The following is a 24,426-nucleotide window of genomic DNA, read 5'->3' on the forward strand; positions in this document are numbered from 1 at the left end:
AAATATATAGAATGATGTAGGTCTACGTTAATGGCATACTTCTAGAAAATTTAAAACTGAGATCGGATTAGATTATCGGTATTCAGTTGAGGAATTTCAGATGACGTAGGACTATATTACCGATATTCGGGTAAAAAAGATAAAAATGAAGTAGAACTACGTGACTGAGGTTTTCTAGAAAAATAAAGAATGACGTAGAACTGTGTTACCGATATTCAGTGAAAAAAATAAGTCACGACGTAGGACTACGTGACTGGGGTTTTCTAGAAAAATAAAGAACGACGCAGAACTATATTACCGATATTCAGTGAGGAAAACAAAAAACAACGTAGGATTACGTGACAGGTTTTTCCATAAAAATAAAAAACAATGTAGGACTACGTGACCGGTTTTTCTATAAAAATAAAAAACTGACGTAGGAGTACGTGACTAAAGTTCTTCCAGAAAAATTAAAAATAGCGTAGGACTACATCACGGAAATCCTACTAAAAAAGTAAAAAATAACTACGTTACTGCCATTTTTCAGAAAAATTACAAGTTACGTGGGACACCTTACCGCCATTCGTCTGAAAAAATGAAAACTGACGTGGGACTACGTTCGCAGTGTATATTCAGCTAAACAATTCAAAGCGACTGCATTACCGGTCTCGGGTATATTAAGAAAACATAAGTAGTTCCATGCGTCAGTTGAACGTAAACGTTGCTTTCATTTCAAAGAAAAGATGTAATTTCTCGCCTCGCTCCGATCGCGGCTCTGATCGATTATCGCAGCTCCGCTATAAACGTACCTTAAGGAATAAGAGCGTCTCGCGTGTGCACGGAGTTATACACGCAGCTGGATCCGCAGCCGAGGGGGTGAAGGGCTGACGCGCGCGTTTCGCGTCACGAATCGCATCTATATGTTAATACCGCGCGCAACCGCGCGCGTAATTCTCGTTGCACGCACCCACGCACTGGTTCTTCGCGGGCGGTGCGCGCGCGCTCGAATCGCGGAAATTCTGCCGATATTGCGTTCGCGGCCTCGAAGACAGTGCTCCACTACGAAACGAATTGATACCAACCGAGACTTCTTCCGTCATTGATCGCAATACCGGTCCACACGAGACCGGTTGCGGTTTTGACTCGATTGATAGCTATTGTGCAGAATGTAATGAGTGGATTGTGAAGATTTATGGAGAACTAAATGTTTAGGGGTTTTAGCCAATTGAAATTAAAGAAATATTCATTTGTTTTATTGAAATATTTGTTCTATAGTTTCCTATAGTTTCATATCGTTTTATATAGTTTTTTAATAGTTTTATATAGTTTTATATAGTTTTATATAGTTTTATATAGTTTTATATAGTTTTACGAACTTTCCTGTTATAATTCTGCCATTTCGGCTTTTAGAGTGTAATAATAATGATTCAGGTATGTAGTATTATTGAATTAATATTGATATTATTAGAAATGATTTCGGGATTGATTTTTTAACATATTTTAGATAGATGATAAGATAAGGATAAGTTTACTGTAAATGACATAAATGAATTGAAGACAATTGGTCGGCGCATTAAAAATATTCAGAAAATGGGTAAAGTAAGCAAGTCAACTGTAAAACTGTGCTATTATGAGATGTGTGAGGTATGCAAAAGGAAAATAGATTTATGCAGATGAGTTTGAAAAATGATGAGAATGTCGTGAAGGACCTGCGAGTAAAATGGAGGTACTGTCATTAAATAAATACACGCACGGTGTTCCGTTTCGTGACTTGGTACAAGCGTTATTAACATTAGAACTACCAAACAGGATTTCTTCTTCTTCTTCGATTATTTTGAAGAGAAGAATATTTTCCTGAAAATTTATTTCCTCATAATGAAATATAAATTAATTATTTCATTGCTTATTTAATTTATGTTTAATCGTCCATTAATTTATATTTAATGATTAATTAATTATTCTCGTAATGTGTATATGAGAGTACGAACCACCCGAAATACTAAAGTGAAACTGTTTAAATTGTTAATTATCTAATAATGTACGTATATAACTATTTCTAATAAGGAATACCCTTCCACTTCCAAGATATTCTATCAAAAATAGTTTGTCGTTTACGCTTGTGGCAATTGTTTATAATTGATGATAACATTGTGCATAATTTAAAGGATGCAAAGTAATGAACTGTCACTGAAGAAGATACTGAGGAGACGCATAGTTACAATTATCGCAATTAATTGCATACATTATTTGTGGTAAGGTGATACTGATTTGTTCGTAATAATGTACAAATTTCAATGAAAGGAATAATTGTTATCATAATTCATTACACGAATTATCTTTAGTAAGATAACGCAATCTATTCGTTTGTAATAATTTACGTATTTCGATAGAAACGGCTGCTACGAGGATGACAAATAATCATTATAATCCATTAAATAAATTACTTTTAATAAAACAATGCAATCAATTTGTTTTAAATAATTTATGAACATTCATAAAACACAATGGTGAAAAGACTTAATAATAATTCTTATTATAGCTTATTCAATGAATTGTTTTCAATAAAATAACACAATCTACTTTATAATACAATATTCTACAAACTGCAATAATAAAGTCTGCTAGAAGGGTACTTAATAAAAATTATTACGATCATTCATCAAATGAAATACAATTCGTAAAAACGACACGATCTATTCGTTCAAAGTAATTAGCGTCAAAACGGCGCTCAACAATAATTATTACTACAATCCATCGAACAAATTATTTTTCGCAAGACAACGAGATCCATTCACCTCCAATGAAACCCATCAAAACTTGGGCGTTCGCTGAACACATGGTACTGGAGTGTTGTCGTACAAGTACAAGAATAAAGGATCGAAAGTGCTTCGTCCCGCAAGGGGTTAAAATACTTGAACGTTATTGATTATCGACGGGTCTGAAGATCGATTGTCGAGCCCGCAGCTGAAAATCTAGCATTGGTCTCGTCATCGTCGAGAATGTAATCCCTCTTAAAGAAGGAATCTCATTTCTTTCAATTGAAAATATAGATTATTTAACATTTTTTTTAAAAAAAAGCATAAATATTGATTTATCTTTGAATTATCGAAATTGAAACTTTGCATATGTTTTTCCTATACTTTCATTAAGTTAGATGCATTTTTTTAGTTGGTTTCATTCAAACATATGGTTTCTACAGTTCTTAAAACAAAATGTTACTCATTTAAGGGTTACCATGATTACAAGAGAAGTATTGGCTCTGTCAATTAACTGTTTGTCAACGTTAAAACTACCAAACGGATCAAATTGAACCATTTCAGAATTTGTAGTTTTCAAGTATTTAAATTATGACAAGGCTTTTGCGAAAAATTGTTAAATAAATATTTGTATTTGTACAGGTACAATCACAAGGGACCTATACCTTGAGAAATATATTGTTTAAATTTGTATAAAAATTTAGAAATAACTACTCTACTAATTGCTCGGTACTTTTAGTGTTAACAAAGAGTTTCTTTATCCTTTCACCTATAGACAAAGTAATAACATGTACATCTTTTCATTTTAACTCATTCGCTACTAGTATTTCTTTCAACAGTATCCGCGGTTATAATACTTTATGAAAGGAAACGTATTATCTTTCCAAATTTGAATCATAATTAAGAAATAACACCTCCACAACTCTTCTTTAATCGACTCTTCTTTGCGCAAAATATGAAACATTGCTCGTCGCAAGTATGCGTTGCCGATTAATTAATAAAAATGTGTTAACGTAAAGGCACTAGTGATTGACCTGGTGTCAGTAGTTGATCATTTTTCAGGAAAACGTAAAGGATAAGGTTTTTAAAAGTAATAATCTATCAATAAAGACGCGATAGATATGGTGCAGCATCTACCAGCCCAACTTCGAAACATTTTTACCTGAATTAAATTGTTTCTCGTAAGAACTAATGATTTATTTCAGTGACGTAAGGTAATTTCCTTAACCTTACAAATACTCGATGTTAAAATAATCATCTTTAGTGTTTTCGCTTTTACTATAAGTGTTCAATTACTAATATAGGTCAATTACTACATAGTTTCCTCGTTTTTAAGGATGGTCAACGCAAGCATTGAATTTTCAGAAATGTCTATAAAATATAACTATTCCAAAAAATGGAATTCAGCTACTGCTTTTATCGTAATTAACAAAAACTCGGAAAATTTTGGAATTCCTTATTCCAAACCATCCCTTGTCTACGATTAGCGATTACCAATGAAAACATTCTGAAAGTGCAGCTATTTTTTAGCGTTTCAGATTGATCTACCCCTTTAAGCATTAAAAAAAAGGAAGAAAAGGAAAGAACAGAGAACCGAGAGCCGTCGGGCTCGACGTAGGTTTCGGGTGCTCGCATTTATTGTCAGTTGCCCCCGGTGCAAAGAGTTTTCCTTTGGCTCCGTTGCTCGGGAGAGGGCCAAATAATTTGCGAATGGGCCCGGCGTGTGTGCGGTGGTGTTGTGGTACACGCATCGGGAGAGAGAGCGCGGTGAAGGCGCGTGGAAGTAAATGTCGGTCCATTAAAGGGAGGCCTATACAGGGTGTCCCGCCAAACTGGAACGAGCTGTACCTTCCAAACGATTAGGGGTGGAAATAAATGTTAGAAAAGAAAATTAACCCCTTGCTGTACGATTTTCTTCGCGACTATGCGTCTTTGATTAATTTTATTATTAATAATTCGAAGGAACGCGAAGAAATGTTTTGTTTATTGTAAGTACACGCTTACTTTGAAGATGAAGTATTGACAATAGGAAAATAGTTTCTAATTTTGATTTATGTGCAGTGAGTAGTATTGGTTTTTATTCAATTGAATCAACACTAAACGTACCGCGACCAGTCGAATGACCGGTTTTAAAATTTGATTTCAAATTCTGCGTTTTCTTTCGTTCATTTAATTTCTTTTTCAACGTGATTTAATAAACATGAATATTATTCGATTCATCCGAATTAAAGTAAATATTATTCTTCTGCAATCAATTATTATACTTAAGAGCGCACATAGGCATAAAATGCGCGTACAATTTGTCTCTTTTTCCAATAGATTATTAATGACAAAGTAGTCGTATCGATCAGAGTTGAAAAAGAAATCATAGGGTAAGAGATTAACTTCGTATCAATTCCTATATTATCCGATTAATCAGTTTTTCGATTTCTGTGTTTATTTTCTTTCTATTCCTATTAAGAAAAATTTATTGCCTGAAATATTTATCTTACAAATTTTGTAACTAGTTCTTTGATTGGTTTTACTGTAGGAATAAATATATACAAAGAGCCGGTATGTTTAGTGTTAAATTGCATTAAAAATCTTCGATATTCGTTATTATACTGCAAAGAGTTAAAGGGTACTGGATGAAACATAATTTAACAATAAGTATAAGCATGTTTATGCATTAGTGTAGCTAAAAAATACAATTGTACCATTTTTTTATAAACAAAGTATTCTATATTTTCATAGGATCATTCGATGCAGTTTTTTAATCTGTATAAAATAATGAACTTTTACTTTAATGCTGTTGGTTTAGAAGTTATAATTAATGGTTACTGATTGGTTATAAAATAAATGTAACACAATACATTATTAACTGTAATAATTTCTAAGCTAATAGGTTTAGAACAAAAATGTATTAGTATTTTTTTAGAGATTAAACAGTTTCATCCAATGGTATTGCGTACGTTATAGAATTCCATTTAAAAAGAAACATGCATAATATTTAATTTTGTCTGATGACTCTTTTCTACCTTTGACATTATTTCCACTGCCCTTATGTATAATATATACTTATTTTTACCACGAGATAATTTAATAAAATGTTTTTAATTATTTAATATATATATAATTCCGAGTTCAAATGTTAACCCTGGCGTTATCAATAGAAATCGTTGTTTTCGTTCAAACTTTAGTATTACAATATTTTTGTACAAATTTTTTTATTTCCGAAACACGAATCCACGTAGAAATTTTCAAAAATCTAGATCAAAGACGATTATGCTAAATTGTCAGGCGTCCGGTTGCTAACATAAGGATAAATACTAGATTTACGGAACATCAATTCGATGCATATTGAATTTTATAAACACTATTTAGTATATTTACGTCCATTTTGATTGATCCAATTAGACGAATACAATTTGCGTAAAGAAAATTAAATCATTTTTATGTGTGTTTGTATTTAAAATTGTAAAGTATGGTACGAGGAGTAGGAAGCGCTCTTTTTTAAATTTTATTTGCAATTTATAAAGCCGATGTGTTGAATTCAATAAAATATCGACACCATGAATAGTGCTACTGAAACAAACGCTGATGACGAACGGGCTAAAAGTTAAATAAGAGCGAATATACATTTTTTTGGGAACAATAGTATAAACTGAGCAATAAACGTTCATAAATCTAGTTTTAAGATTATTTCTCAACGTTAACACTATTATTATTGTCTCGTTTTATTTCGACCTTCCATTTTGCTGTTAGAGGGTCGTATGGCGTACGTCGCTTAAATTTAACCTTTCTTTTCAATTCTTAACACTAAAACTACCAAACAGTTAAATTGACATTTCGAAATTCGTCTACAAAAACTCCAAGAGTGGATCTATTGAAACTTGGATTGATTTGCAATTCAGTTTGCGCATTGCTAAATCAATTCCTTTAATAATTTCTCAGAGAAACACCTGTTACCTTTTTAATAATTACACAAAGAAGGAATTAGGATTGAGTGATTTTGACTGGTCTGGAAGTTTCAGTGTTAAACAAATTCTTCTCCTTTCATTATACGTATTCGTTAATTTATTATTTATCGTACGAGTGTACGTTGCTTTCTATTCCAACAGTGATATTTTACTGCGATAAAAGTAGTGTCAATCGCTTGGAAGATCGTGCTCGTTCCAATTGCACAGCACACCCTGTATACGAAACGGGTGTATCTGCGGCTAAATAATAATAACTCGACAGCGGAGCACCCTCTCCGGTCCTCCCTTGTTGCGCCAAGGAAGAGAGAAGGCGGCACGCGAGTTGCGGCGTAACTGACGAGGAGGGGAATAATAATGCGTAAAGAGAGTTAGAAAGGAAGAAAAAAAGAAACAGGGAAACCGCGGAAGAGAAAAGGAGCGGAGAATTGAAGAAGGGCGAGAAAAGGGTGGAGGGAGAGAGAACGGAGAGACGGGGAGCGTAATACTCGAAAGGGGGACGGGATTTAATGGAAGTCAAAGTACCGAAGAACTCAGAAACTCTTTTAAATAGATTCCTTTCTGTCCGCTTTCTCGTTTGGGAACAATTTATATTTGTGCCTATTTATCGAAAACAGTGAGCGAACTGTGTGAAAAGGACGGATGGAATGGGGAGACCGAGTCAGGGGTGTATTGCGGTTACTTGTACTTCGATTCGCTGTGTACGCTCGTTTTTTCTGCAATGAATGTACAAATTATTTTTGATAGTATTGAATGTGAAGGAATGATTGACTGATTGTTGGAGGAATTTGTGTGGCTTGGAGATCGTTTGAAGATTATAACAGAGTACGTTTTCCTGTATTTTGTATGAGTTCTTGAGGTATTCAGAAACATATAGTTTTATATCTTAAACAGTTGACTATGCTTTATTGAGTGCACTCGTCGTTTCAAAACTCAAAGCAATATTTATGTTTCCAACAATTAGTTATTTTGTTAAAAGTATATATAGTTTTTCTTCATTTTCTTTCAGTCTTTTTATTTCTATACATGTTAGGTGCATTTGTCTCTGTTTGAAATGTATCCTCATCATTGGTTGATTCTAATATATTTATATCACACAAGAAATTTTTAACACTAAATTCCACAGTTAACTGGTTAAGTTCGAGGGTTGTTTTTATTTTTTTAAACATATTTTACCGGGGCAATCTTCTATGTAAATTTGATCGACAATCGAAATTAATGTGTAGGAGTTCGATGTGTTCCATTGTCAATTATTTTCCTTGACTTTCAATATCGGAAACATGATTTTAATACAGGTATTATTATATAATAATTTATAACTTAGTTAGAAATGCACTTCTATCGAGCCTTTTTCCTGTGGGTTTAAAATATAATTATATCAATCTAATAATGTTAATATTATAAATATTCTTTAAGTTCAATAATTCAATGAATACACTCGTTTTGACGTTTTTTTAAATAGATTATTTTGCTGGATATTATTGGTAGTTAATGCTGAGACAAATTCTATAGTATCAATGGAACTGTGTATCAATCCCTTGAGTATCGTATTACAATAGTAAATGGGTTTCACCATAAGCTATTATTAGTACCGATTCATGAGATACGTTCGTTGACATATGCAGATAATTGTTGTATAACAAATAGTACATAACTAAGTCGGTACACTGCTGAATTCATACACAAATTTTGACAATTAATAATCGTTTTAATAAATATATCTCTTATAGTTGTAACAACAAGATAATGTAGTTTTGATGGTTTTTAGAGCAAAATTCTTTCTATCGCATTTTGCAGCTAAGAACTTATCATTATCTAAAGGTAATTTGAATGCAAAGTGAATGGTAGAAGTTTACAGAACAGACTTGCTAAGATCAGCTGATAAACGGAAAAGGTTTGAAACGAAAGATCGGGATTGGATATTGCGAGAAGATAATGATCAGCGAATGGAGAATGGTTAAAACAGCAAATGGTGTTCAAATGAAAAATGTGTTGGTAAATACGAAGCTGAAACTTCAAGAAAAGAAAATATACAGTTTGGAATAGTTAATTCGTAAAGTCCAATTAGTACGTGAATCTTTACTAGAAGAATACACTGAAAAACTTAATGCCCTGAAGATGCGAGGTAATTATTAGGTTGCGGATTTCTATGCAAATCCATATTTTTAAGAATATAATTAGAGAAACAGAATTATTATAGGAAATAGTTTTTCTTAACAAACATTATGAAGAGCACTGCATTTCAGATGTTTTATACAGTTTCTGCATCGTGTGCATTTCGTGCATTTTTCATTCTCATATTTTCCATAAATGCATATAAAGCTTTATTGTAATATAAATAATTATAAATTACTAGTTCATTTATTATAAATAACAGTAGTTGACTCAACGATATTTAGTAGGAATACACTTTTCTCGATGTAGATTAAAAGAAGAATCAGATTATTTAGAATTTTCAATATTTTTAATACGATAGCAAATGCAATAGTTTGAAAAATGTGTCGTTCATCAATGGCAACAACTATATCTAGTTGATACTATCTACTCTTATAAAGCTGAACCTATCTTATCTACAAATTATTGCATCGAGATAACATGTAATAGTAGGAGTAACTGGAACCTTAGGGCAATGATATGATACTTGATCTAACTATTGAGCCCGTCCACAGACAGAATAACGCTTCGTTATTTATTAGCGATACGTCAGGCTATGGACTTCTTAATAACGACGAGCACATCTCACATTTATGTTATGGTGACTGAATTGTGCAAAAGTGAAAGAGGATATTTGTGTCAAATACGCACAATAAAAAATAACATACATTTGTAAAATTAAACCAACGCGAAGTGAGTATTACAAAATAATCTAATCGTTATATATATATATATATATATATATATATATATATATATATATATATTTTAAATAAAAATCTTAGTAACTACAAAAACGAAAATTCTTGACAATACTGCATAAATGTGAAAAATATCTAAGAAAGTTATACATAGGTTCGATATTAGTCTCCAAGACCACAGCATGTTTAAAAAAATAAATCTTTCATTATTCACAGAAAAACTAATTCTCGACGAGACTGCCGGAACGACATGCAACATACGAGCTGGAATAATATATAGCACAAGAAAATTTAATGTTGCGTCGCACCAGATAGAAAGTAGCTAGACCACGTAATTTATTGCTCCCCGATCACGTGTAAATAAAAACGATTGTACAGTTTCTGATGAAACGTCGGTACAAATAGGCCGGCGGAGACTCTAAGCAAATGGGCGAGCCGCAAGTGACGGTAGTTTTAATTAAGCCATTAGGGTGGCTGAGAGGCTGCGACCAAGCGGCTAGACATTCCAACCCTCTATTCCCTCGCCCTACCTCTGTCTTTCTCGCTCTCCGTCTGCCAAATTAATATTGTGCTCGCATTCCATGCCGCCACGTGGCGAGGGAGCTTGTATCCGAATAAACTTCCTACCTTCCCCACATTTTCCCATACGTGCTGTAAGCATTTCTGCTTGCGGAGATATTATAACGGAAATTACAAATAAGTTAGATTCCTTCCCCCATTGCGCGCACGGCTTACTCGTCTCTTGTGTATCTTCCTCGTACGCGGTGTTCCACAACTCAGCAGTTAAACTCTAGTATAGTGAAATTATAACCGGATTGTGATTCTCCGAGTTGTCGCTGAGAAATGTGTGAAAAGAGAATGAGATAACGTTGTTCAGGAATTACATTCCGTAATTATGCAAATATTTTGTGTCATGAATTTTGATTTTAGAAGACCAAATAGGAAAGAACTGAGAATATAATTTCAAAACTGAGCAGGCCTAGCATTAATCTTTTTTGTTCGTTAATTTATGTGTAATTTCTCGTTAAGTTGGTTTCAAAAAAATGTCGTCCATATTTCGATATATCATTTTATCCGAAAATGTTGAATATTTCTAAAGAAAAGTTCCGAAGTGTAAAGAATTAAAATCTCTAGACCGAAATCTTCGGTTAACTCTTCTAAGATAAATTACGCCATATTGGCGGCATTAGGTTTTCGTAAGTATTATTCGCCTAACAGTACCTAGAATTGACTATTTCGAAGAAATAATTTACTTATTCGAATAACAAAAGATTAGTGTATACACAGTTTTCTTCTTTCCTAGTGTATAAGAGTTCGGCGTATTTAGCATTCTACGAGAGAAGCTTTTAACCTTTTAACCCTAGCGAGCGTGCAAACGATCATACTTGGGTTCACGCGGACCCGTAATGAGACCTTCCTGACAAACATTTTGAACTTATAAAATTGGTATTGGTTGAGTTAATTTTTCCAGAATTCCGCCCCCCTTTCCAAATCTATATTATCTAAATAAAATTCGAGTACACATATTATGAGGAACAACTTCGATAAATGAAAAAGCAGACTTTCTAGCGCAATGCGAAACATTAATGCTTCATAACTTTTTAATTAATACACACTCTCAAAAAGTTTAAAGTACTGGGTGTACGGAACAATGACCTTCACAAATTTTTTGTAAATAAGTATGAAAAGTCCCCATTATGAGCGGCGGTAACATGTATAGGAAGAAGTTGTTCAGAATCAAGTCCCCCAAATCCAAATCGGTGAGGAATCAGTGTTGTAAATAATTGCCAACGAATCTACACGTCGAACGCAGGCTAAATGCGCCTAACAAATACTAAACTGGAAAGCTACAGCAAACTGAACCAGAATTACATGCTCACTCGAGGAATGAAATAATTAACTGTTGAAAACGTTAGTGTTATTTTAGGTTTTTAAATGACGCGTATACTCGTGAAACACAGTTAACCGGTTAAACGGTTAAAAAGTCCTTGACCGCGAAGAGTTAGGTCGGCGTATAAGGTGTTCGCATTATTGTCTGGACAGGGTGCATGTTCACACATTTGCGAGGGGCACCGATTCATTTGACATTTACTTACCGGCTCGTCCATCGTAGCCACGTTCGTCGTCGTCCTCCTCGTATTCCCCGCTCTCCTCGCCGGCTGTGCCCTGCGTTTGCACGACCCTCGGTATTCCTGAAACAGAGGAAAACAGACGTGAAACTATCGGCGAAGAAGTCACGCTAAATACGTCTCGTATCTCTTCTAAAAGGCTTACACGGTTCCCTCTTTCGTATTCGCAAATTTTGCCTAATTGGACGTGAGATCGAACGATAAGACGACCGGCCGGCCGGCTGTTCCTTCCAATTGATCGATCGATCACTTGTACGAACAGGACGGCCACGGCCGAAATTCTTATGCAGTTGCATGCCTCTTTTTCCCCTTTTTTCATCGAATTCTTAAACCTTTCTGTTTGAATTATTTAATTGAAGCGTGTCGTGTGTCCGCTGTGGATATTCAAAATTTGAAAAATATAAGTAGAAGATCAGAATTGCGATGGAAAATGGTTTCTCCTAATAAATATTATAGAAAGCATTTTTTCTATGAACATCCGCAGTTTAGTCACGTGTAAAGAATCTTGTTTTTTAAAAGAGTCTATTAAGTATTGGAAGAATCTTTTTTGACTGTTTTAATAATAGAAAAATGTACCGAATTTAGTTTAGTCTTTTCTGTCAATTGGGTTATTTCTGTGAATATTAGTGATGCAAATATCTACTTTTGTTGTTGCACAGTATAGTGCATAATAAACAAACAGAAATATATATTTATCTGGACACCTAGTATAATACGGTGAAGATTAAGTGATTCTTTAAAATTCATTTGCTTTTTTATAGAAAACTATGTAACAAATTCTTTTGAAGTTTTTAGAGTACTTGGTCTCATGTGGTAAAATGTGATTGTTGAAAACGAACAAGAATAAGTAATAATTTTAACATCTTTTTATATTCCTATCATTATAATTAACGAAGAATACATTTTTCATTTAGCATTTGCTATACACTCGTTAATAGAGCAGTATTTTATCAAACTGTATATACGAATAAAACGAATGAAACCTTTAATAATTTAGTAGTAAAAAGAACTATAGTAAAATATTCTTGCGAATGCTTCGTTGATAATCAATATTTTCTGAACATCCAGTACATGGAAGAAAGCTTTGGAGTTGTATCCCCTGGCGCGTGTATAAGCCAGCGCATGCTATATAGGAAACGGCGCAGTGCGATATGCTGGAAATAATTAACTCTGCTATGCGCGCAGTCAATTTTGATCAACAAGCATCGTGGGAAGCTGATAATCGGTTATTATGTGACATGTTAGCTCTCGAACATAAGTCAACCGTGCACACATCGAATGCGATACATCATTGCGAGTGAAAAAATATATTAAACGGTTCAATTGCATCATGAACTTCAATACGGAAATTAGAACATAATATTGTTGTACTTTCTTCAGGGTGAATTGTTACGAGTTAATTAACATTTAGTGTTAAAAAATCACAATGAGTATCATTTATAAAATTATATTCAACAAATTTTTGTTAGTTCGATCGCATGCACAAATAAACACATTCTAAACAGTTAAATATTTATATCCAAGAAAACCTTGTACTTTGTCATTCAATATTGTAATAAGAAAAATATGCTTGGAAAGTATTCAAATTTATATAAAAATGTAACGAAATGCCATAGATTCCAAGTAACCGCATGCGTGTCAAATATTAGTAAAATCATTAGCTCGACAATCGTTTGTTTCGTGTCTAGAACAAAATGTAAATTGTTTATAACTTAAGGTGACATAGTATTGTAGCTTACGTTGTATTTTTTGTCACGATTCTTTATGCAATTTTGAAAAGGAAGATTCATAATGTACGATGAATTAATAAAGACTAGTATTTTTGGATATTAATATACCCTTCCATTATTTTTGAAATTACATTCTATAATCATATAAATGATTCACTCTACGATACTTTCTAAAATTTTCATGAGGACAAATTGCTTTAATTCTAAGTACGGTAGGACCCCGTATAACGTGAATTAAAATTTGCACTACTACTGTAATATGACATGATTAAAAATAATGGTAAAAGTGAGATTCTTCGAAAGGAAATAATACAAGCAGCACATTAGGAAACAAGCAACACATAAACTCTGATGTTGCAGAAAATTCGACCGACGAAGAATTTGGACCAGTAATCTAACAAGGAATGTCGATGGAATGCATTATTAAGGGATCTCGACAGGAATTAAAATTTTTATTTTGTCTGTCTTTCTGCTTTAAGTTATTTTCTATATAAAATGAAAGCATTTCACGTTCTGTTGTTTTAAAATAAATTCCATACTATTTTCTGTCATATGAAACAAATATTTAGAGTTATTCTGAAGGAGATGGGCAGTTCAATTATCTAACTAAACATAAACAATCGATAGAATTATTAGATAGCATAATCAATTAATAGAATTGCAATCAATATAACTGGCGTTTTGTCATTTATAATTTTAATTCTTATTGATCATCTCCTAAGAAAGTAAGTAAAGTTTACTGAAACATCATCTCTGGTGTTCTTTATTCTTCTACCTCCCATTTAAATGCACTTCAAAGAGGATATAACCGTCTCCCACGGAATTACCCTATTTAATTCTAACTTCTGCAGTTCTTTGTTTCGTGTAACACGAAATCGGTATAACATGGAACATATATCACGCATTGTAGGGGGTCCTATTGTAATTAAAATGTTTTTGGTTCGCGGAAGCTCCGGGTTCTACGTGGAATACGAAAGGCGAAGGACTCGCGGTACTTACTGATGCAAGGCGCAATGTGCGATCTACTCTGTTGGTAACCTCTGGCACATCTGTTACAAGTGATACCGGTTACACCGTCTTTACACGGACACTGGCCGGTACTTTGGTTACAAATTTTCCCGGAGGCTCCGATCGGGTGACAGTCACACGCTGTAACACACAACATGCGAAATTAGGATCGGAAGTTAGTAAGGTCAAAGGAACGTACCTACTTCATTAACCTCTTCTCCTATAATATCGAGTCAGACTCGCGATGAAAATTTTCAATCGAATTCGACAAACCGGAATGTTATTTATTTAATTTTCGTATGAAGGAAATATTACTTGTCTATTATCAATCTTTAATCTTTGAAACAAACGTAGACATAGCATGAGCATAAATTCTTTTCTTTTTCTGGTAAATTATTTAGAATAAAGTAGTTCTATCAGGAACAGTCGCGGAGAGATCATAGGACAAGGGGTTAATTTATTATCTGCTAATACATGAAACAGTACAATGTCTAATCTATATGTATGTGGCTTAGAATAATAATAGTCTGACTTATGTTTCTGAATTTTCCAGAAAAAAGTTTTTGTGAGATGTTCTTGGATTGATCAATTATATTACACGTATTAATATTAATAATTAATGGTAATTAATATTATTAATAACACTGTAATATTAGTAATTAATTAGTCTAAGAACATTTCTCTTTTTCTTGAGAACTCAGAAATAGATAGTTAGATCGCTGTTATTCTGAGCTATTCATAGTTTAGTTACTTTTTTGTATAATACAGAAGAACCTCGATTATCCAGTCAGTCAGTTATTCAATTAGTGAATCACAAGTGAAATAATAATTTATTTGAATTATTATTTATGCAATTTGTCAATGATTTTATTCATTTCTAAGTATTTTGTGATAGATAATAATAAATATAGTTGTTAGAATAATTTGTTGAGAATAACGTATAATGGTAATTCAAATGAAATTCAAATGATTATTATATTCATTTATATTATCAGATATTGTTACATAAAAATATATCCTATTTAATATTCAATGTAGAAATTCCTCAAAGCTTGCATAATTCATTAATAAGAATAAAATAGTTCATAGTAAATATTCTGAATTTCTACTTTGGAAATTAAACATTTAATTTCTCAATAAAAAAATAAATCATTATTGGTAACACCATACAATTATAATATCAACGATACCACTCAAAACTTAATTCTATTCTTTTAATAAAAGAAAAGAATATTCAGCAAGGAATTCTTAACGACAGAAGATAACCAATTAATCTTCTTTAACCCCCAATCAACATCTAAAATAAAACAAAAATTATTCCCATGTATTAGAAATTTTGCTTTATACTTAAAACAATTGAGCCATAAATTCCAAAACAGCACAAATCAATCAATTTACACTAATGTTTCTTTTCATCATCGTTCATTCATTCATTATCTATTTTATTAATTCTTGCTACAGTCATTGACTAGACATACTTACATCTTCGTTACGTGTACATTTTTAATAAAATTAAATAGACCCGATTAAGCTGAAAACAATTACATCAATAACTCATACAGTAAAAAGTTAAAAAGTGGACTCGTGCTATTTTGGAATTCACGACTTCAATTATTTAACCTTTTGCCACTCGAACACTTATTCGCTACATATATTCATTATTTTCTAATGAGATATTTATCAAATTGTTGACTCTGTCGAATAAAGATAATGCACGAATCAATGGATAGAATAATTTTATTTGAATATTTCATGTATAATTACATCATATACAATGATATTAACACTAAGACTATCAGACGGGTCAAAATGACCTATTTTTGATTTCTTCTTTCTGCAATTATTAAAAAGATAACAGATGTTTCTCTGAGAAGTTATTAAAAAAAGTCATTTAATAATCTGCAAACTGAATTATACATCAATTAAAATCTCAATAGATGAATTCTTCAAGTTTCTATAGAGGAATTTTAATAAGTCAATTCGATTAATATTTGATCTCTATAAAAATTGTAATAATAGATTATTTTCAGTTCCTTCAAATATTCTATTGCAGTATTCAAGTGAAATTATTTGTTTCAAGATCGTTTCGAATATTCAGTGCATTTAATATATCAATAACTGTAGAACAAATAAGTAAAAACCAGTCATTTTGATTGATGCGGTAGTTCCAGCGTTAAAGACCCTTCAAATAAATTATTCGAGAGAAGGTGGGCCAGCTTCGTAGTCGAGAAAAATGCATCGTCGCCTGCTTATTTATTGATCAACGTTATTCCGACCGTTGGCCGCGAGTGTGTCGGGGATTAAGAGATGATTCGCGATGAGTAGAGGCTAAAAGCAAAATCGAGGGAGATACGTTCGCTCGGAAAGCCAGCTTGACACGTTCCTTTTGCCCACTTATTTATGCAACCTCGTATTTTTCATGCGAGAGAGACACTGAAAAGCGGTTAATTACGATTGCACTTCGAGCCGAGTGCATCCCTGCGAAAATCTAGGAGGAGTCTCGAAAGCTCTGTCAGTCGTTGCTCGTCTGCTCTCCTATTTCCCTTCTCCTTGTGCCATCTTCTACCCCTTACCCCCCACTAGGCTCCTCTCGCCATCTCTTGTCATTTTTTTCTTCTACTTCCACTTATCTGCGGCGTTACTATTTCACGGTAAAACCGTTCCTCCATTTTTGTGCCCAGCTGCTGCGAGCCACTTCAGCCAATGCTAAGTTACAGATCCGTGAACAGTTGGCAATTATTCTGCTTGATATATTTTGGTAAGGTAAATGCTGTACTGGTGACTATTCCAGTTAAGGTTATGTAAATATATATACTGCATATAAATTAGAAATGTTTATCGTCAATATTTTGGTATAAATATTTCATATGAAATATAAATATTTGTGGCAAATATTTTAATAAAAATGGTTAATATTTTATAAAATATTCAGTAATATAGTATTTTGCATAAATATAAATACTAAGAAATATAATAGTATAGGTAGAGTATACTGATATAATAATAGGAAAAATATTATAAAATATTAAATATTACGTAGCATAAGCACATAATATAAATATTTACATCTATAATATAATATTATGCTGTCCTTATACCCTTAATTGGTTAGTTATCGGTACATTTACCTTACGTCATTATGGTAATTAAAATACTACGATTCTCTTCTGTACATTTATAAAGTATATTATGTTCTGCTTCTTTACTAAATACACACATATATTTTTATTTTAGTAAAGACAAAGCTGGTTCTATTGATCGCTAATTGTCGTGTGTTTATATCGTGTTTATTAATTTTAAACTCCACAAAGTAATCCTATGCTACTATACAGATACACTGTTCAGTGGAGGTCCCACGTTAGCCAAGCCGACCTTTGGTTCAAAAGTGAAAAGATGCAAGGGAACTCTTCACTTTTGAACCAAAGGTCGACTTGGCTAACGTGAGACCTCCACTGTACGTATCTCTAACTATATAATTATTGAGAAACTTATTATTAAATTTTACTGATATTTATTAATTATTAATCAATTTCGTATTCGCATTTATTATTAGACACTGTGTAAAATTACTTTATAATTTTATCAAATTTGATATTTATTATCCTCAACTTTAATATTGCTATAGTTGTAAATTTTTAATTTGTATACCTTGCTTTATAACATCTACATGTGTTTTGATGTTAATCAGCAAATGGATGTAGGCAATTTTGTGAAACAATATTTTCTGTTTTCATTTCATTTTTAATGCCAGAACCATGTGACGTTCAGTTACATATTTTTTTAAATTGTTTGCAGCATTCAGGTAACGCCCTCGTAGCAGAATCAACGACTGCGAAAGAGTTAATACATTGACGCATTTCACGATTTATTGATTGCTAGTCGTAGTGCAAAGTCTACAGGAAAATTCGGTGTAGTTTTAAGGTATTGAATAATATACTAATTACGCATCTTTATGCATTCCCATACTGCTAGAAAATCTCAATATTGAAATTTTAATATTAATAAAGTAACACGTATTAATATTACATACATTTATTGCTTTTCTTAATGAACATTCGAATTTGTGAATTAATATAAACTCTTTTGCATTCTATTAAAGCAGCTTCACTCAATAGCAGTGAATAGAGTGTAAAAAAGTACCCACTATAAGAAATGTACAAATAAGTAAAAATGTATTTCTTTGTTTTTTTTTGTTTGTTATTTCTAATATAGGTAGCGTTAGAAAATAACGTGAACATATATATTTGGTAATTTACGTAAACAATATTTATTTAATATAAGTGGATATCATATCTACGTTATTTATATAATATATCAGCTGACCTTTAAACATAACACTATCCTTACGTGTTCTTGACAATTTTGATATATAGTAATATAAAATTTAATTATTTATCCATTCGATATCAATTCTCTTTTATGATTCAATGGAAAATGAAAACTATACCGTTATTTTTGAGGGGATACAAATTTTATATTTCTGATTGTCCAATGAGACTACAAAATTACAAATTTTTATCGCGGTTACAAACACGAACGAAAACTCGAATAAAGAGATCTGCGAAAAAAAGGACTTCAAGGTGACAATGAATTACGATGGTCAACGGAGATAACCATACAACCAGAAGAACAGGAGTACGAGGTGACCATTTGCACTTCCGCGAAATGGATTAATCTTGAGGAGACTGCCGAAGGGACGAACAACCGGTTCACGCTTCTCCAACGTGCATACATAGCACGAGAATTTTAACCGTGACCAAGTGGAAGAGGAATCGTATGGAACTACCAACGGTGTTCTCACATTAATGTCTTTAAACCTTAAAAAAGGACGGCGTCGTATTTTTCGAGCGTACTCGTAACACTGCGATGTCCTGGGTAACCGAAAATAAAATCTAGATATTATAAACATTATTTTACACGTGTCCGAGAGATTTATTTCTACTTCCACTTAAACGTTTTATGACGATAATAACTGTAACATGATGTTCGCCTTCGATAAAAGAAAATAACATTTGAAAATTGTGTTGAAATATTTACTAAATGGTTCTTCGTTTGGTAAACTTCTATTATGACGAAACGAAGTATTTTCTTAAATAAACTTTAATTGTTATTGCAACTGTATCATTATTTAATAAATTATATTAAGAGAAATTTTTTATTGTAAAAACAGATAAGTTACATTTTAACCAATTCGGAGAGACAAAAAAGATAGCAAACAAAACAAAACTAATATCGATTCATGAAACAAACAATGAATGTTCTGAAGTTCGGCGCGCACTCTTGAATATTCCTAACATTTCATAATGCTGATGTCATTTTAGTTGCTACGTACAAGTTTCAGTAGACAAAAGATATAAATCGAATCTTGATATCTTACCCAAGTGCTGTAGAAAAATATTTTTAGATTTATTCATGTATAGTAATATGTATAATATTTTATTATAAAAATTAATTCGCATTGAAGAAAGTCATTACAAATATGCTTCTAATTTTCACCAGAGAATACCTTGTTCGATCGTGTAGAATAACTATTTCTCTTTGTAATAAAATACTGAAAATAATCGAATTTTCTAAATCTGTCTGCATGATACAAAACTAACGTTACATTCAAGTTTTGCCATTTAAATAAAAGATTGTTGCACTGGAGATATTTTACTTATTTTTACAGTAACGAATGGACGGAAGTGCGTCAATAGGAATTTTTGGAAGCAAAATAAAAAAATCATGACACTAAGGATTAACACATTAGATCCCGGTGGCATCGCTTTTATTGGACAAATAACAATTAATAAAATCGATGTAAAGTGTCGCGAGTGAATTTGGCGCGTGCATGATTTGCGTATGTTTGTATTTCTCGATACATTGTTGAATGTTGTATGTTATTCTACTGACAATCAGTTAATTCAATTTGTATGTCTACATAATTGTTTAGTCAATAATTCATATTACACTGCGTAGTCTTATCAGCCTTGAAATCGCACATTTCAGTATCAGTGCAATGGGACTACATAGTACAGTGGACTAGAGGCGAAGCCACCAGTATAAAATCGACATAATAATAACCACCTGTTTTTAAACAGATAAAATAGCATTTTTTATAAAAATACTCATTTTTATGAAAAATGATAAGTTAGTTAACTTGTCAACGGTAGAATTTAATTAAAAAAATCTCTCACTGTATGCGCACAAAATCAAACAATGAAGGGTACCCCTATCAAATGAAAGGCAAATGCACCTATAATATATTCCAACCAAGAACTAAAGCAAAAGGGAAAAAATAAACAATCCATCGTTGAAAGAATTAGTATCATTTTAATCTTCTTAACCCCTTGCCCTATGATTTATTTCTCAATTATAATCAGTACAACCACTTTATCGTTAATAATTTATTAGGGAAAGGATAAATTTTGGTAGGAAAGTAATATTTAATGTATGTTTAAACAAAATGAAGAACACTTAAATTTATTAAAATTCAGTTCTAAATTTTTGTCAGAAGCCTGACACGAAATTATAGATCCTAGTTAAATGTTACTTAATAATTACAAGGAGGTGAAATCCAAGCCTCCACCAACTGCATTAACATAAATTGTAAACAGTTTTTTTGTATATTCAGATATAAATTTGACCGTAAAATATAGATATTCCAACCAGCGACAAAAAAGCACAACCCCAAAACCCATAAGCATATTAAAATTAAAATATAATGGCAAAGCGAAGAACTATGACTGAGTTTATACTTTGAAAAATTATTAGGTTAAGGCTATTAGTAGTTTTATTTACGCCTGCATGTAAATTACGGTAATACTTAAGCAAATGAAAACTTTTTAAAAAGAAAAAAAATATTATAGGTCAAGAGATACTCGGCAAACGCAATTAACTGATGAACGTATATTGCGAAAATAAATGTATTTCTCCTAAAAGTCTCGATTTGCAACCTAAAAAGTTCACCGAGGTTCCATTGTACTGAATTGCAAGCAACGAAAAGTTAAAACCACATTGGAACAGGTTCGAACGAGCAGCCAAGTCCGACTGTCTCCGGCAGCGACATTACGAAACGTCACGCGCGAAACGTGCAGCTTCGCGGGGTCGATCTCCAGGAAAAGCGGGCAGAGGGCGAAGTCGTGTCGTATGATTTTTTCGTATTCCCTCCCCGTCGATCCTCTCAATTATCAAGCTGCCGTTGAACGAGCGGCGCTCAATGGACCGGCCGTAACAAGGCGTAACGCCGAGTAAAATGTAAAACGGCAGTGATTTACGGCCGGCGTGTACACATTTTCTTTTATACTCGTGGGTGTCTCGGAGTCATGTTTATATTAGCTAGCAATAAGTGACACGCCGGTATGCCCGGCTCATTTCACAGGCGCGAACGTGAATTACGGTGCACCGTTTTGCTTCCTGAGCACGCTGTTCCGGCTACGATCGTTCCCGGTGACCCCTTGCGAAACGGGTACAGACAGTTTTGTGGCCGTGTACCGTCCGTTGCACGAGAGTTGGCAGCCATCTGAAATGCGCGCCATTGGTCAGTTTTCATCTTTGCTCGTGTTACTTTTAATATTAATTTGTCGTTCTTCGATACGATTACACGTGACCAATCAAAACTGTAACCTATTTTAATAAAAGAATTAAGCAAAACAAAGAAGAATTACACGTCTGTCTGAAAAAATAAAGAATTTATCGTTGAAAAAATTAGTATCATTTCAAGCTTTAAGACGACGTGTATACTCGTGAAACGCAGCTAACTGGTTAACCCTTTACGCTCTACAGGTTCCACTATGGCACTATTTACAGTATATATGTTACAGTTCACATAATAAATCCGGTTTGTATTAATAATAACCATCCATAATTAATAGTATTCGCGTCTTTTGGGGAATATAAAGAATAAATTGTAATAATTATATTTATCGGTAAATATTAATAAGTACTTGTGTAGCTTGGTACATTTAATAAAAACATTTTTTTGTATTATTTTCTGCTGCTTATGAACAAATTTATACTAGTTATAAATTACTTATTTATTTTCGTAGAAAAACGTTTTGACAAAATAACAAATCTATACTACAGAAAATAGGACGCATAGTATTTTTCTAACCTTTTTCTTATATTTACCGAAGATAATCATCTGGACTTTTCTATTTGGTTAATATTAGTAATGGCCAGTTATTATTAATATAAACAGATTAATTACTTGAACAGTAACATACATATATTTCTTTGTTTTTCAGTTTAGCATCTAAGAAAAAGGATTTGGTGTACGTTTCGTAGATATCCATGTCTTGTTCAGCTAACATAACCACTTATACTTTTACTCATTCTTACACCCATACGTTCATACTATTGAATATTACACATGTCTTTTTCCTATCTTTAATTCTGTCCTGATTTAACTTTATCCTAACTTCCGTTTCTTTGGTCCGTCATTCTTTTTTTTCTCTTTTCTCTTTCTCTGAATTTCTTGTAACCACCCTGCCACCCTCTCGCCCATTCTTCCACTCACAAATTCCTCTGTGCTCATCCCTCTTTCCCTTTCCCTATACTCTCTCATCGCCATTTGTAATATTAAATATTTTAATGAACAAAGCTGAGAAATCTATCTTAACACATTGTTGACCGGTCACGAGTTAACTCGTGTTTGCGCTTGCATCAGCTATTTCAATTTCTGAAACGCAGGGCAGTATAGAATATTGCAAAAGCAAAATATTCACAGTTATATAAAAGATATGTCCAACGGTTCATTTCAATTTATTATCTACAAATAAAGTACATTCAAATTTATTTAGATTGTTTCACTTGCACATTTAATTACGGAATAAGTTCGGAATAAATTCTGCGTAAAATTGCCGATCAACAATGTGTTAACACACCGCACGCAAGGCGACGTAATAATATAGGATTTTCAGTCTCTCGCTTGACCGCCGGCCCCGCAATATTACAGGATTTGTTTTCTGTATGTATGCATGCCTTAAGCATTGACGTGTATGTACTTGCCATCGTTTATTTCTTTTTGCGTTGGTTCTACTTCAAGAAACGAAACACACGTATACTTCTTATTTTTTTCTCATTTTACAAAAATGTATAAGGTTTTTAATATTTTCTTTAACTGCTCGTTCTTCAGAGACAAGCACGTGAGGCCGGCATTCAGGCTTTCAGCGGCTAATATTTAACCAGTGTGTAATGTGTTAAGATTATTACATTCGCCACACGTACAAATGTTGTTTCACCAGTTAACTGCGCTCGACGAGTGTACACGTCGTTTTAAAATCAGACTGATACGAATTCGTTCAACGATAAATTATTTATTTCTTCAGATAAACATGTAATTCTTCGTTTTCCTTCAGTTTTTCGTTAGAATATTTATAGGTACCTTCGACTTGCGTTAAACGAGTATACACTTCATTAGTTGATTTCATTGCGAGGATTATCAGAGATTTCTGAAATTAAATTCCACAGTTGACAGATTAAGAAAGAAAATGAAAAGCTAAGAAATGTTATAGTACATGTTTTATCTTTGCCAGGCGTATTATAAAAAGTGGCTCGAAGTTACTGATAGATTATAAAATCGACTGGAACGCTAAAGGATGAAAAAAAGGATACAGCGAGCAAGCCTTCTTGCCCCTATGCCATTCGAACAGCCAACTCTGGTGCAACGAGCGGTACACCTCGAAACGCCGCCGAGCCGTCGAGCCGCCGCGCCGGCCACCGCCGGATCTGTGGCCGACGTTCTCGATATTCCGTGTTCGGATGGATTGTTCGATCAAATCCCGAATTTGAGAGCCGACCCACTCGAGTGACTCGCGACGTTACACTCTTGTGTCCTCCATTTTTTGTTTTCTATTTTCCCGTCTCTTTGTTTCGTTATGTACAGGGTGGACCGAAATGTTTGATCTTTACTGTTACAGCGTGATTCTACGCATTCGGTTTGATGGAGATTCAGGTAAAGATGCTGCCGCAAAATTCCCTTTGTCCTTGGAAAAGACGGTTAAAATTTGTTATTGCACCATTGCATTCTACTC

At 33.1% G+C, this 24,426-nt stretch overlaps 1 protein-coding gene across 2 annotated transcripts in view; it reads right to left on the reverse strand.

The window, feature by feature from the left end:
- The window catches only part of LOC116432347 (netrin-1), a 325,888-nt gene that overhangs the window by 38,364 nt on the left and 263,098 nt on the right, over window positions 1–24,426 (reverse strand). The window contains exons 3-4 of one of the 2 annotated variants that reach the window (XM_031989048.2): window positions 14,405–14,554; window positions 11,643–11,738 (exon numbers count right to left, since the gene is read on the reverse strand). In XM_031989048.2, coding sequence (XP_031844908.2) covers window positions 11,643–11,738; window positions 14,405–14,554 — 246 coding nt within the window. The remainder of the gene's footprint in view (window positions 1–11,642; window positions 11,739–14,404; window positions 14,555–24,426) is intronic. The other variant, XM_076368269.1, reaches the window with a different exon arrangement.

The sequence above is a fragment of the Nomia melanderi genome, chromosome 6 (genome assembly GCF_051020985.1).
Source record: "Nomia melanderi isolate GNS246 chromosome 6, iyNomMela1, whole genome shotgun sequence".
Lineage (NCBI taxonomy): Eukaryota > Metazoa > Arthropoda > Insecta > Hymenoptera > Halictidae > Nomia > Nomia melanderi.